Source organism: Poecilia mexicana, unplaced genomic scaffold (genome assembly GCF_051168715.1).
Source record: "Poecilia mexicana isolate PSO_F unplaced genomic scaffold, ASM5116871v1 scaffold_19, whole genome shotgun sequence".
NCBI lineage: Eukaryota > Metazoa > Chordata > Actinopteri > Cyprinodontiformes > Poeciliidae > Poecilia > Poecilia mexicana.
The window spans coordinates 24,446,132-24,462,452 of NW_028263388.1; the positions used below are offsets into that span (position 1 = coordinate 24,446,132).

Consider the following 16,321-nt stretch of genomic DNA (forward strand, 5'->3'; position numbering starts at 1 on the left):
GAGGCAGGGGACGGGGGAGGACTACGCTACGCTAATGAAATATAACAAATATATAAATACATATACATGTAAGAAGATGGTTGTCCGGAGAGGACTGCGCGTTTCACCTCGAGAATCCGAGATAATGTGGCAGCCGTGCGATAAAAGTGACCGTTTGGCGACGCCGAGAAACTTCAAGCGGGGTCGGTGTTTGTGACAGGCGCGAGACGGCCGTTGGTCGAGGCGTCGAAGCTAAAGCTAGCCTCAGATAGCATGTTGTTGCACCTGTAAAAACAGGCCTGACAGAGGAAAAAATAACTATTATCACGTTTTCGGAGCAAACATCTAAGCGTACGTGTTGGACATTTCGTTCTTACGCTCAAACAGAAAATGACATAAGTAAAGGCTTTAAAGCAGACGGCTTGTTTTACAGCTATAGGTTAATGACATATATATGTAGTTAACGTCATAAATGTGACTAAATTACACTAATAAGCTAATGTACATACGAAAAACATTCTTGTTAGCCTGCAGTACCTTATCATGTTCATTTTAAGGACAGTGGTTGGTATTTAACTCAGTAAGCAGCCTCGGTACAAACTGTCATCCCAGTTTCTCTGCTTTAAACTATATATTTTTGTTTTACTGTCTTAGAACAGGAAACTATTTATCTCAGCTTAATTTTATTTCCAAATGGTTTGACTTGTGTGCTATTTCATGATACATGTTAGTAAACTAGAAATAGCTGTGATATCCCTGAAATTTAAAGTTGAGCATAATTTCTTGCACCAACCTATGTAAAACCTGTACAGTACCAGATAAATTGCAATAAATCCCAGTGCAGTATTAGTTCTAATTGTGTATTAAGCCTTCAGTGGGAGCAGTATGAGTAAGGAACTGTCTCTGAGTCAGTCTGCTCAATATGTTGGGCCCTATCGACTGGAGAAGACTCTGGGGAAGGGACAGACAGGTGAGAGGACACACACCCATTGTAGAATGAACAATATAAAACTGAACCATATTGAATCAAAACTATATATGTCTCTTTTCTACATTCAGGACTGGTCAAACTCGGCATCCACTGTATTACGGGTCAGAAGGTAGCGATCAAAATAGTCAACCGCGAGAAGCTGTCTGAGTCAGTTCTGATGAAGGTACGTGGCTGTTCTCAAAAAAATACACGGTGTTAAAACAAAAATGTATAATTGCTTTTACTCAAAACAGAAAAGCAGGTGTTATTTATAGCACTTTTAAAACACAATTATGGATTGGTTATTACAGTTATTATAATGTTGACTGCTAGTATTCCTGAATAAATTTTCGGGTGGTATTGTTGCATTCTGCCTCAAAGTGTAATCTATCTTTTGCTGCTGAATTTGGCCCAAAACGCATCATCTTTGGGCTTTCAAGCCCATTGGGAACATGGAACCAGCTTTTGTGATAATTAAACCTTTGAAAAGCAGGACTTTTATTTTAAAAAGTTTCTGTGAGCTATGTTTTGGAATTTTAATCAGAATTATTTTTTTTACATTCTGAGTTTAGATCCTTTAGCAACTTAAAGTCTTGTTTTGCTTATATTATTATGTAGGAGTAAACCATTTCTTATTTTTCATTAGTGGTCTAGCACAGTTAGGGATTTTTGTAAATTATTAAACTCTTTCTGTACTTGGAAGCTAGATTTTTCAAAATCTAGCTTCCAAATTATTGATTGGAAAAACTAAAAGAGTGCCCCGTAAAACTCAACGTATGAATTTGGCTTCTATAAATTTGAAAAGTATTTCTAAGCTTTATTTTAAAAGTTCATATTAAGTTGCAGTTAAGTTGCAGTTTTATATAGCTAAAAGTTATACTTGTTTGGCTTTCCGCTCTTTTTAGAGTAACACAAGTAAAACAAGTTGATATTAGCTTGTAGATTAGTCAGGATATTGACTGACTGTTTATAGAGACTAAATTTGTCTCTTTTAAGCAAGGTTGAAGTTTAGTAGCCTTCTTTCAGCCAGCTGATTGGCAGTGTGCAAAAACATCTCTAATTTACAGTGAAATACCGACAGCTGTGGTTGCCAGTATTTTACCGTATAAATATGGTACAATTTTCTGGTAAATTAAAAATTTTACTGTAAAGAAAAAAATTCTGGCAACTACATCTGCTGGTATTTTACCGTAAATTTGTTTTTTCAGTGAAGCAATAGGTGGGGGAAGGGGACACTGTCAATGTTGCGTGCTGTATTAAACTACTGGCATTTCTCCTTTATTTATTGTCTACGTACTTTAACTCTGATGCTTCAGAACGATCACTGCTGTCTGGCTCTGTAGCATTTTTGTCTTTGTCTTCTGTTTAACCAGGTTGAGAGGGAGATTGCCATTCTGAAACTGATCGAGCATCCGCATGTGTTGAAGCTGCATGACGTTTATGAGAACAACAAATATCTGTAAGTTCCTGCTGCAATTTGGGACAATTCTAGCTCAATAAGAAGTTATGATAATAATGAAAACTTGCGAATTAGATGGAGACCAGCACTACTTTAGGAAGGGTGAGGCATTTTTATTTTTCAAACATTTATCTGCCATGTTTTAGTGCCACTAAAAACGACCCTGTCTAAAAATGATGTGGCCCTTAATCAGATTTTATAAGCTAAGATTGTAAACATAAATCTACAAATATTTGCTCCCTCAAAGTGCCGACATGGATTGGGCATCTTGTTCCAGGAATTATTGACGTTTTGAGATCATTTTGGGCTCCTGTGGTTCCAAAACTTTCCAGCTTCTGACCCACAAAGTAAAAATGTAAAAGGGTCGTGACCCCGAATCTTGCTTGAGCATACAAGTGTTTTTATTGAGTCAGTTAAAAAGCCGTACAATGGCAACATAATCTGCATCAACAGCCAATGTGTTGCTTTTATTTATCCAAGTCCTGTTTTTTTAATCTTCTGCACTATTTCTTAAATACATATACTTTCTCATTTCTCCTTTTGGTATTTAGTACTTAAGCAAGATAGTTTTAAGACTCCCATGCATCTCAACATTTATACTAACTGCAAAAACATATTCTAAATAATTTGTTTGAGATGTACTGTAGCTGACAAATATAGAAACGTAGAAATAACAGCAAACAAAGCTAACATCAGAATGTCACTAGGTGTATATTTTTGCTGTATTTATTTCAGTGGGTGTGAAAATGAAACTCCTACCTAAACTGTTTTTGTTTATTATAGCTCCAAGGAGATAAAATGTTAATTTAATGCAGGTAAATATAAACCTGGAGGAGTCGGCCGTCTTGGAACTGGACATCATAAACACATCCATATAAACATCCCTGAGGCAGAGGGATTTCAGTTCTGTCTGCTGAAGGATGCAGTCTCACTGTGGTGTTCTGACAGATACCTGGTGTTGGAGCATGTGTCAGGAGGAGAGCTCTTTGACTACCTGGTGAAGAAGGGGCGTCTAACGCCAAAAGAAGCCAGGAAGTTCTTCAGGCAGATCATCTCTGCGTTGGATTTCTGCCACAGTCACTCCATCTGGTTGGTTTTTCGCTTTTGGAGCTCTGGCTCTGAGATCTTTTTTGACCGGGTCAGAAATAGATTTCCTCTTCCGTCTGTAATCTATGTGTGTGTGTGTGTGTGTGTGTGTGTGTGCGTGCGTGCGTGCGTGCGTGCGTGCGTGCGTGCGTGCGTGCGTGCGTGTTGTGTTTTTGCAGCCACAGAGACTTGAAGCCGGAGAACCTGCTGCTGGATGAGAAGAACAACATTCGTATTGCTGACTTCGGTATGGCCTCCCTGCAGGTGGGGGACAGCCTGTTGGAGACCAGCTGCGGGTCAGTACCAGCCCTGTGTGTTAATACAGAACCAGGCTAATTTATGAGCAAAGATGTGAGCAAAGCATTAAAACTAAAGATCCAATATTAATATCTGCATCGGTCCCGATATTGAGAAAAAATCTACATTGGGTGTTGTTAACAATGTGTCCAATCTATACAGTCTAGTTCTATGTTTTGTGCTCTGATCAATGTCATCCTTTATCATATATCTTACATTATATTTACACTTTCTGAACCATTCGGAAGAAAGTTTGTTATAGTTTATTTCTAAGTTTGACCAAAGTAGTAAACTTATTGTTTTGTTTTACTTCTAATTGACCAAATTAAAGTTGTTTTTATAAATTTGACCGAGCTTGTGAAGCTATCGGTGTATTTAAGTGTGCAGAGTTATAAAGTACATTTGTAATTCAGTACGTTTACATCTGTGTTTAAAAAAAACAACTTTATTTTGGATTTGGTGAACCATTTCTTTGATAATTACATATTAAAGTTTGGATCATTAAACTATCTAAAATCCAAATCATTTTAATTTAACTGACAAAACTCTTCACATCACCAGATATTAAGTTTTTAAAGTCTGATATTTTGAGAATGCTGTGGTGTTATGTGCTCCTTTGTGTAAAATTATGCTAATGCTATTAAAGATGCAAATATTTGAAGGTTTTTACGCATCTTTACTGGGGTTCCCAATACGTGAGGTTTGCAGAAACAGAACTTTCCATGAGCCACTGAAGCTAAAACCAGCACATCTTAGCTTTTACTCTTTTGAAGAGTCCATGTTGTTAATTCCCTTTTTTATGCAGTTATCACTACTCCTGCCTTCACCTCAGTATTTATAGAAATATTAACACGTCCTTTAACACGTTTTTCTTTGATTTCAGATCACCACATTATGCCTGTCCTGAAGTTATACGGGTGAGTGCCTTTACCTGTGATGGAAATGAGCAAATGATGTGATTAAATTATTGATCCTGAAGCAAACGCGTTGAGCCACACGAGCTGAACACCCAGCGATGGCACTAATGATTTGAAAACCATTGAAGGTAAAGGTGAAATCTCTCAAACTGACGATAAATCTGGACCTGTGTTACTTTTATGGGGCTCATCTCTTGTCAAAGTGAGTTTTCGCACTGCGCTCAGCACTTAAAAGATTATCCTGCTCCATGAAATAAATGTTGTTTTCACAGTGTCGGTGGAGACAGAATAAGTACAGGGATTAAAATGGATTACAGAGTTTCTTTTGACAGAAATGTAGCCATGTTTAAGCTTGTGTAACTCATAATTCAGGTAAAGTAAGTGAATTCTATTTGAATCAACTTTAGATTTATAACATCCTGTCTTACAGGGAGAGAAGTATGATGGGAGGAGAGCGGATGTGTGGAGCTGTGGGGTCATCCTGTTTGCCCTCCTGGTGGTCAGTTTTAACCTCCAGTGTTCAGTTTCATTTTCATTTGAAATGTTTTTCACTCTGTCATTTCCTGCTCTCCCTCTTGCCTTCAGGGTGCTCTGCCGTTTGACCACGACAACCTTCGCCAGCTCCTGGAAAAGGTGAAGAGCGGCGTCTTCCACATGCCACACTTCATCCCCCCCGACTGCCAGTCGCTGCTCAAAGGCATGATAGAGGTTAACCCTGAGAAGAGGCTCACGGTACGCTACCCGCATCCACTAGTCGAAATTATAAAAACTTTATTTTAAAATTACATGTGATAGTGATACAATTGACATAGGAAATGCATTAAACAATCTAATCCCCAAAGTAATTACAAATAATGGAAAAACTAAAAAAGAACAAGTCACCACTAAGCATCATTTTCTGAATTAATTTCCTTCATAATTAATTTCCTGAGTTTACTGAGAAATTCAGTAAACGGTGGCCATATTTCTTCAAAATTGACTCCCTTTCCTCTATCAATATAAGTGGTACAATCCATGATGCCACATATGATTTGACTGGGCATATTTTAGGATTTTAATGTGATAAAACAAGACAGCAGTGCATAATGGTGAAGTGGAAGGAACTGTGTTTCTATTGCATTCTGTTCAGTCCCACTGACTCTGAATTTCATTCAATCTGAGAGTAAATGCTGCTGTTTTATTAAAGCTTCAGAGCATTAATCAACAATCAGGATTGACTGGGATCCACCAGTAAAATGGCTCAGATTTCCTTCATTTTGGGTGATTATTGATGAGAAACTGATCTTATCCGTTTCTACAGAGCTGGTAAAATCAGCCACTGTCTCATTTTGTTGTGACAGGACCGGATTTAGAAGGATGTGAGTCCCTAGGCTGGAAATTTTCTGTTCTCTTCCATTCCAGCAAGGAGTAAAGTTGTAAACTTGGATTTGGCATTCATTATTCTGAGATAATAATATTCAAAGCAAAAAAAAAAAAAAAAGAAAGAAAGAAAAACTCAGCCCAGCTCTGCAGCCATCTGGCCGTGAACAGACTGTAGAAACTAATGGCCCCATCTGCCCTGTTCCTCTTACAGCTAGAGGCCATCCAGAAACACTCCTGGTATCAGTGAGTAAACATTCTTTCTCTCTGCAGTCAGAAGATGCTGCACCATATTTTGAAGTTAATCCCGGTTGTTTGTGATTTGTCGTGTCGCAGGGGCGGTCGTAACGAGCCGTGTCCCGAGCAGCCTCCTCCCAGGCGGGTGTGTGTGCGGAGAATCCTGTCGCTGACCGAGTTGGACCCGGATGTGTTGGAGAGCATGCACTCTCTAGGATGTTTCCGCGACCGAGTCAAGCTTACCCGTGATTTGCAATGCGAAGAGTAAGAGTGCTGAGAACTTTAGTGTTCATCCACCTGTCCTGTCATCTTAGTGGATTAAAGGGGCGGTGGTATTGAAAGTCTACTTTTGTGAGCTTTACGTCATGTCATAATGTTATCAAAAACATACCTGGAGATATATGGGATTTGAGAAATCCTTTAATCTCCATGGCAACCATTCAGCTGTGCAAAACGTCTGGGTGGGTCTAGCTCCACCTTCAAGGAGCTGCAGTTTCCAAGCTCTCATGCTTCCACGCTACAGAGCACATATTGCCCCATGTCCCCCCAAACTCTGCTCCTTCAGACTAGCCAACAGCAATTAGCAAACACCTGGCAGAACTGCACATCTGCTGAGCTCATTGTAGGAGCTACTTCTAAAAAGCTGGTAAAAACGTTGTTAAAGGGTTAATAGAAGAGCCACTCTGTGATGACTTCCTGAAGGCAGAGTTTCAGAAAGAGACAGTTTTTAAAGAGACAGGCCCAATTTTAAGAGTTTAAATCACCTAGTGACATTTATTTAACATCATATTTGATATATAACATTTTTATAACAACTAATAGTAAAATAGTAACTTGATTGTTCTATAAAATGGCACTATGCGCCTGGAAAAGACAAAATACTGACTCTTTAAGGCATAAATAAAGCATTTTAATTGGTTTAGAAATACATATCTTGAAAAGATTAAATTTAAACATAAGCATGTGGCTTTAAATTTTGGTAGAAAGGTAAAAAAATTATTTCTCCATTAACAATATCTTGTGCGAAAAATGTGTATGAGACATTGTTTTTATATTTAGAGAAAACCAGGAGAAGATGATCTATTACCTACTGCTGGACAGGAAGGAACGGTACCCAAGCTATGAGGACGAGGACCTGCCTCCACGCAATGACGTTGGTGAGCCAGTAGGGGGCAGGAGCGAACCGTTCCAGAGGGGAAGCTGCTTTTATTAGCTTCTTGTGTCCACATTTTGGAGGGCTGATCCAATTGATTAGATTAATCACAATAAATCGATTATGAAATAAATTGTCAGCTAATTTAGTAATCAAATAATCATTAACTGGAGTATGCAGACATTAAAACATGCCATTTTTTTAAAGAACAAATGGCCAACACTGTATCAAAAATCAATTCATTTTTCATTTAGGTTGAAAAATATTCTTTTTCTGTAAAGATATTCTATCGAGAACTCCTAAAGTGGTCATTCAAATTATGTTAATAAAATCTGCTATTTAGCATCTTTTTATCCAGTTATTATTTGGTTTATCAAAAAAAGAAATTTAATGTCAGTATCAATGTTAGGTTAAGCAGAAAGGACTGAGCTTTTCACATGGTGGTGTTAAACATATTGTTTTAGTTTCTATAAATGATAAGCATCCTTTGAATGAATGCTCTCTGATTGTACTTTAAATAATAATTTATTTATTTGCATTTTTTAATGCATATTGTTTAAAATGAGCTTTAGTGATTAAATGAAAAATTTGCAGGAATAGAAAATTTCATTCATCCGATTAATTAATTAATTATCAGAATAATCACTAAAATGCTTGATTACTACAATAGTATCTTGTTGCGTATCTTGCCAAACAATTAAACTGTTATAGCTCCTCTTAAGTGGATCATCGTGTCCCTATTTAAGACCCTGTGTCATTTAAAATGTGTTTGTAATTAGAACCACTAACAGCCACACTGGGTCTGTTATAGAGCTGTCCTGCTTGCTGCACTGGTTGGAAATCCAGTTTAAAGCTGACAGAACGCGTTGTGTTTTTTCAGCAGACCCTCCCCGGAAGCGTGTCGACTCTCCCATGCTGACGCGTCATGGCCGCTGTCGCCCTGAGAGGAAAAGCCTAGAAGTCCTTAGTGTTACGGAGCAGGGGTCTCCCACTCCACCTCGCAGGGCCCTCGACACAGCTGCACACAGTCAGAGGTAAGTGTGTGTACATTAAACACAAAATTCTCTCTTTATAGACGTTAAAAGTTCATTTTACTCTGTTCTTTGTCACTTTTATGCTGGTTATTTTCAACAGGTCTCGCTCAGTCAGTGGAGCTTCTAGTGGTCTCTCCTCAAGCCCCCTCAGCAGTCCCAGGGTAAGGACTTCACAGACTTTTAATGCACTTTATTACACAATGTAATAATCTTTGTGTGTTAATCTTGTGTCTAATGCCTCTTTTAGAAATGATGATGGTTGCCTCTAGCAATCAGTAATTGATATTTTCTGCAGATTTTTACAGCAAACTCCCTCACTAATCACTCTGATAAATATCAACATCAATTTGTGGTCAATATTTTCAGATGAAACTGTTTAATATGAATCAACTTTCCACAATCTTTTCTGTACTGTCCATATATCAGTGTCTCCAGTCATTTATACACATCATCACACCACTTCCAGCTCCTCAAATTTAAATCTTTCTCAACAGGAAGTTTGCATTTTCTCCCTTTATGTCATCTCTCTGCCTCCCTGAGCATGTACGAGAACAACTAGTGGTTATTTACTGAAATAAAGTAGTTTCAATTTGAAGCCTACAGTAACAGCCTCACTGTCCTGTCTCTGCACTTTAACTTCGTCTCTGCCACAACACTAAACCCTCTCATATCAATAGTGTTTGGAAAAGAATAAAACAATCAAACTCAGGGCTTCCCCAGTGGTAGGGATGCTAGGGCAGTCATCCAGCGGCCCACCGTGTTCTTGAGTTTAAAAATGTTTAAAGTCGGCAGGAAATTTGAAGATATGTCTAGGTAATTATGTATTATTGGAAGGCATTATTAACAGTACCTAACATCATCTTGAAAAAGGCAAATATAAAAAATACAATTAAAGTAAATACTTGTATTGCAGTTCAGTTATTTCATCCTAATTAAATTATCTAACTTGTTTTGATTAGAGGTGCACTGATTTATCGGTGCCGATTTTCTTAATTTTGGGAGATCGGTGATCGGCCAATTTTTTACATGTGAAGCCGATCATATCCACTGATCTTATCCGCCTCTGCATAGGTCTAAAAATCAACCACTGTCCTCTTCTGCTCTCCCTTTAGAGAGGTTTGTTGACAGACCAGCCCACCAGGTCATGTCTGCACGTTTATATTTAACAATAGCTACCCCACTGTTGCCAGTTCAGCAACTCTCTTGCTATGAGAGTTGAATCCAGAGAAAAAAATTGGTATTGGCCAAAATCAGCATTCAGTAAGGCTTTTTAAAAGTTCGGTTATCAGGGATCGGCCAGAAAACTGTAATCTAAGTTTTGATCCTTAATCTGTGACTTATCACTTTATTCTCTGAAGTTGTTAGCATGCAGACCAGTAAAGACAGGAAGTGGTTCCTGTGAATAGAGAAACACACCTGACCCCAGCCACCCCATGTGTTCACATTCTGACCTCACCATGTTGCCATTTTGCTTCCAATCGTTTCACCAAAGAGACTCTTCAACCTGCCTTTGGTATCAATGTTACTGGTGTATAAAACACCTCTAATAAACAAACACCAAAAGTAAAGCCTGGTGGCCCGTCAGGCCTATGAAACACTGAGGGAAACCCTGAAACTGAAGCTTTCATAATCCGCAGTTCGATTTGCATTGAGCACATTCACTGTTCATAAGGTGCACTCTTCTGTCATTAAGCATGATATTCATTTCCATCCTTTCTCCATTTTCCATCCCTTCTCTTTCTTGTTTTCCATCTCTCCTCCCCCCACCACTCCCACACTCCTCCAAACCCCCCACAGTCCTACCAGAGCCCCGTCTTCACTTTCAGCCAATCAGACGTCACCTGTGCCACTGCTTCCCCCCTCATAAAGGAGTCCAAACAGGGAAACGTCACCACTCCTCGTTCAGCACGGTCTCATGACAAGCCCAAAGCGTCCCCCAACCCCAAGACCCAGACCCTGCCCACCAAAGGACCCGCCGACCGTCCCCACCTGCAGGCCATCAAATCCCTGCCCCTGCACAACCCATCCTCCCGCTCGCCCTCCCCCTCCCCGCTCCTGTCACCCATCCCTCGCTTCTTCTTCCCTTCGTCCTCTGTCCTCAAGTCAGTGACTAAGAGTTTCTACCCAAACTCTGCCCACTCTGTGCCACAGGTTACCCCCCAGGGCTCTCCGCTGCCCACACCGTTGGGCACCCCTGTACACCACCCCCACCACCCCTCCTCCACCCCGCCCTCCTCTTCCTCGTCCTCATCCTCATCACGGGCAGAGGGAGGCGGCGGGGTGGGCTCGCTGTCGCTCACCCCTCCCTCCAGCCCAGGAGGGGGCGGCGGCATGGCGGCCAGCAGCCCCGCTCACTGGAGGACTCGCCTCAATTCTTTCAAGAACAACTTGCTGGGATCGCCGCGATTCCATCGCCGCAAATTACAAGGTGAGTTTCTACGTTATGTTACAATAAACCAGTATTTATGAACCTCTGTCAGATTACAACCATAAACTTTAAGCTGGGATGCACTGATCCACTTTTTTCATTTCTGATGCTGGCGCAGATATCTGAGGTTTAGTATCGTCTGATATGATCCAATACATAATAACAGCACTGACTTACATAAATGGACTGAATTACAAATTTATTTGATAACTCTGCACCAGTGCAGCACTTTTACACCAATAAGCTTCACAGACTTGGTCAAACATGTAAAAACAATGTTAATTTGTTCAGTCAGTGGAATTAGAAGTAGAACAGCTAATGTAAAATAAATAATAAAGAAATGGAAACTGACATCTGCTAGAATTTTTTTCAGTATCGGGACCAATACAGTTAATGTTGGATCGGTGCATCTCTAGTTTTAAGTAATAGGCAAACATAACGGTGAATTCACACTTAAACTACTCTGGTTTTCAACATGTTTTGGTTGCTACTTTAAACCCATAAAGTACGCTGAGGTTTGTGTTTGTAATGAGACCAAAACAAGGTGAATCTAGGATACGACCTCCATGACTTCCAGCTGTTTATGAAATTATCTTTAATTTAGATCTTTCTCTCCCAGTTCCGACGTCAGAGGACATGTCCAGCCTAACGCCAGAATCCAGCCCAGAGTAAGACTCCTGCCTGCTCTTTAATTCTCCCAGTATGCCTCTCCTGCGTTCTCGCTCACTGTTTGCAATTTTTACTTTGCCGTCAAGGCTGGCCAAGAAGTCCTGGTTCGGGAATTTCATCGGTTTGGAGAAAGAGGAGCAGATCTTCGTGGTGATCAGGGACAAACCGTTGAGTTCTGTCAAAGCCGACATTGTCCACGCTTTCCTGTCAGTGAGTATCTGATGTGGTCTGTCCTACGCGCTGCTCTCTTGTCAACTTTTATTTGTACATGAGCATGACTCTCTGGGGGAGAAAGGCATTCACATGCACTCTCATGCTGTGCACCTCATTGCTTCTCATTATTTCACTCTTCTCTGTTTAATTTCTGTTTGAGCTCGCTCACTTGTGGCACGGGGCACTTTGCTTTCACCAATGGCTCACTCTCTGTCTCTCCTGTCCTCACCCTCACCCTTTGTCTCCCCTATGCTCACGTCGGACCCCTTGTACCTCTCCCGCCTCGTAAGTCTGTCGGTCTCTCTGCTTCTTCTCTCTCTCCCCACCACGCAGATCCCGTCGCTCAGCCACAGCGTCATCTCCCAGACCAGCTTCCGGGCAGAATACAAGTCCTCCGGCGGTCCCTCCGTCTTCCAGAAGCCCGTCAAGTTCCAAGTGGACATTGCCTTCTCCGAGGGCGAGAGGGAGCGGGACAGGGAGAGGAGCGAGAGGGAGGGGAGGAGGGAAACAGGAATCTACAGCGTGACGTTCTCCCTAATATCAGGCAAATGACGTACTTTTAAACGGGAAGGCTTTATGTCACAGCCACATGATTTCTATATATATATATATATTAACACCATTGAATCCCTCCTAGTTATTCCATCTGAGTTACTAGTGTTGTTTCTTAATGAATTTGAACTTCTCATTTTCTTCAAATACTGTAAATACAAATTTTTGGCTAGGAATTTCGAATGAAATGTTCATTTTGCTCAAACATGTACCTAGAAAGAGTAAAATCAGAGAAACGGATCATTTTGCAGTGCTCTCTTAATGTTTTCCAGAGGTTGAAAGCACTCAATGCCCACATTTGATTTTTATTTCTTTCATTTAAAAATGCAAAATAATTTTACTGTGAATTATTTTCTTTTAACCTGCTGCGCAACAAATTAACATGTAATATTTTTAAATGAAAGGTCTGAAAATGGTTCTCAGAGTTGTACAGGTTCCTAACTTGTTGGCCAAGATATCATTATTAGTTTATTCCCAGCAACAAAAATGAGAACTCTCTTTGAAAACCCTTAACTGGATTTAGTCCCTTTTACTCATTAGGTGTGACTAAGTTTGTCTTTTAGGTAAAACGTGGCTGGAGATTTCAGTCAGTCCAGTTTATTTGTGCAGCACATTTCAACAACAAGGTTTTGGATCCACAGGGCCGAGTCGCAGGTTCAGACGAGTGGTGGAAACAATTCAAGCCCAGCTTCTCAGCTCTCATGATCAGCCACTGGTGCAAGCCCTATGTGGTAAGACTGCCTATCCATGAGTTTTAACTTCAGCGAAGCAGAAATTCATTTATTTTAACTTGATCTCAAACTTTGACCCTTTTCTTAAAAATTTGGACCTTTCAACCTTTTGAAATTAATCTTAATTAAGTTAATTTCCAAACTCAAAAAGTTGAAAATTTTCAACTTTCAAAACTGAAAATTTCCACGTTTTTTTTTTCTAGAAAATTTCAGAGATTAATCTAATTGGATTGGTAATAATGCACCATCTATACCCTGGGAGTGACTTTCCTGTTCTGCTCTGTTGATCCCTTCCCAGATGAGAAGAGCAGTCGTCCCCACGGGACCCCCACCCGCCAAAACTCGAGGCGCTCTGAGGGTGGGGGCGACAGGTGCGAGTGGGGCGACCGAGCAGACGGCGGAGGCATCGGAGGCAGCGGAGGAGTCCTGCAGCGCAGAGGCTCGGCCAAAGAGAGAACCCGCCTCCTGTCCTCTAACGGAACCCAGTCCCAACCGTAGGATAGAGAGAGAACACGCTGCAGGATGCTTGAGCTGCACCAGAAACCAGACAGTAATAACTCCACCTTCAAGTTTCCCTGCGAGCTACGAGCCACCCCGATTCTTCCTTGACTTCGTTACTGAAAGTGCTTAACCGTATCAAGGATTGAGCCGTTCTCCCCTCCCATCTTGCATTGTTTTGCCAACATAATCTTGATGTTCTGGATCACCATTAGTCCTACCTTTAAAAGAGGAAGAAATTTTAAGAAACCACCCTTTAATTTAAAAAAAGGAGTGTGAGAATGAGCAGTTTGGTATCCATCCATTAAAAATGTAGCTTCCCAAATCAAACTGAAATTCTTTGAAGTGCTGATGTGCATGCCACGACCGGATAAAATAGTCTGTCATACCATTGGTTCACGTCCAAAATTTACTCCTTAAATTAAAGGTGGCGCTCATGTCCCTGCCAAGCAACACGCAGATAATAGTCCATCTGGAGAGAAATGTAAATGTATTGCAGCATAAAAACTTTAAATTTTAGCAACCTGCCACCAGGAGGTTCCGCTTTTCTCTTAAGAAACTGCATCCTTGAGTTCCAGCAGCGGCTTTTGTTGATCTAAAGAAAGCCAACAAGTAAGCTAAGTAAGTGAATGTGAAAAAACTTATTTTTTTATTTTGGTTTTATTTGTGTTAATGTATTTCCTTTTATTTGAGGATGTCAGTAGCACAGTGGTATTGGTGAAGACGGCAGCAGAAACAGTCTGAACGTTGTTGGCATACGTTGAGTTGTTTTGTATTTCCTTTTTACTCAGAGACGGTATGAAACAATGCATCTATGATTCTGCATTGGACCCTTGTTGCTTTGGTTGCTTTGGTTTGAACAGATATATGAACATTGCTATAGGGGTCGTGTGGAGGGCCTTGTTAATACGTGAGTAGATCTCTGACCCTCGTTGGAGGTGTTTGTGCCCAGACTGAATCAGAAGATCATTCCTGACCTTTGGATCAACCAGAAAGCACCTCTCATCTGAAGCTTGTCTCCTCTTGCCATTGTATTCACATACTGACTTGTAAAGAAAAAACAAAAAAACACAAAACAGGAAACTCATGAGTGGACATTTTCATGACGCTGGACTCACAAGGTTTGCACAGGACTTTAAAAAAACCAGGAAGCAAGCATCTCCCAACAGCCCCGCGCTCCTCATCTGAGTGTTCACCAACGAGCCAAGCGTTGGATCTCCAAGTGTCACGCCATTGGACAAGCACGACGTAGCAACTCGGACATCCATGTTACCCCAGTACTACGCCAGACCATTCAGTGTTCTTCACCAGTCTTCCATTCAGCACAATATGCAACAAAGTGCAGGAGTTTCAGTTTTTCATTAATTTATTTGATTATTTATTTATTTATTTGGTTATTTATTAATTGATATATTTAATTTAGAGTTCGGTTTTGCCATATGTTGGTTTACAAAGTGTATTCCATGTCATGAGAACCATTTTAATAACAATCTAATTCACTCATAATCACTCTGATTTTCCTTTCCTGCTCTGATAGATGTGTTGACTCGTTTTCTTTACGTTTGAATCTCAAGCTTCTCATGCTTATCTCTGGTATCTGGAATCTGAGTGAACTGGTGACTGATGACTGAGTGAGAGAGATTAAAGCTTCGCAGCAGATATACGTTGAGCTGATTCCGCATGGCGACTTCGCCCAACCTAACCATATCAAATTAACTACCGAAGCCAAACCCCGCAAGGCGCTGTTTATTTCTCTTTTACACATTTTTAGCGTTCCCTTCACTCATTTGCCTCTCTTCACTCCCCGCCACCCCGTCGCATACCAGACAAAATGTACAGAGTTGTTCGCCTCACTGTTAGTACACACTTCTACTTGCCTTCATTTTCGGTTTCATTTCTCAAACCACCTTCACTCTCATTGACCCAGCCCTGGCTAAGATTGTAAACTATTCTCCATTCATAAGGGTCAGTAGAATAAGGTGTTTAAAAACATGAAGTGTCTGTATCATAATTTAAATATAAAAAGTGCACTATTATAACTATTGCCTGTGATAAAAGAACAATTATGATTGAATTGATGGTCAAAATAAAGAGAGATTCACATTATTGTTATGGTGACAATAATAAACCCTAAATTTATATGTGTGTCTATTTACTTTCTTAGTTACAAAGTTTGTTTACCTTCCACTTTCTGTATCCAAGTGTTTTAATGATATGATGTAGCACTTAAAGCTACTACACATCCTTTTCTTTTTGTATGATTAAATTCTCCTTAGGTAGTTTGTCATCTAGAAAATAAGATGCCCTTGTCCGTTTTAGGTAGGTATTTAAATCAAGAATAATCTACCCTCACGAAACCAATCTTTCATAATCACATGTCTGTGATGACATCACACAAGGTGAGTTTATATTTATTCCTTGTTTTTCCCCCTTTTTAGTTTTGTTTTTTAAATCAAGTTCTACATTTAGAAGTGTTTACCTGTGTTCTGATTTGAGAACACCGTATTTAAGGAAATATAAACCACAATAAAAATGGTTTGTTAAGAGAATCAGGTCCAAGGAGGACCAACATAGAGAGTGATCATAATGAAGGCAAGCTATAGGAACTGTAGTCTGGTTGATGTGTTTCATTAAGATGATTCTCTGCTGTTTCCTGCAGAACTGCTGCATCACCGCCATACTTTGCATGAAAGTATAACCAGGGAGACAGACTCAACTTACATCTCCAGTACAGCCTGC

The 16,321-nt window shown here is 40.2% G+C and overlaps 1 protein-coding gene across 2 annotated transcripts; it reads left to right on the forward strand.

Annotated features, from left to right (window-relative positions):
* The first annotated feature begins 864 nt into the window (after positions 1–864).
* On the forward strand, positions 865–15,717 carry brsk1a (BR serine/threonine kinase 1a). 2 transcript variants are annotated; one of them, XM_088000962.1, is made up of 19 exons: positions 865–949; positions 1,039–1,133; positions 2,323–2,408; positions 3,357–3,497; positions 3,674–3,790; positions 4,675–4,708; positions 5,139–5,207; positions 5,294–5,440; positions 6,282–6,313; positions 6,404–6,568; positions 7,364–7,461; positions 8,338–8,491; positions 8,592–8,652; positions 10,289–10,919; positions 11,524–11,587; positions 11,675–11,798; positions 12,135–12,345; positions 12,995–13,084; positions 13,347–15,717. In XM_088000962.1, exons 1-19 carry the CDS (start codon positions 865–867, stop codon positions 13,580–13,582), a joined length of 2,640 nt encoding a protein of 879 aa, XP_087857088.1. In that variant the 3' UTR covers positions 13,583–15,717. The 2 variants fall into 2 exon arrangements, with proteins under 2 accessions (XP_087857088.1, XP_087857089.1); XM_088000963.1 differs by having other exon boundaries at positions 11,539–11,587.
* The last annotated feature ends 604 nt before the right edge of the window (positions 15,718–16,321 follow it).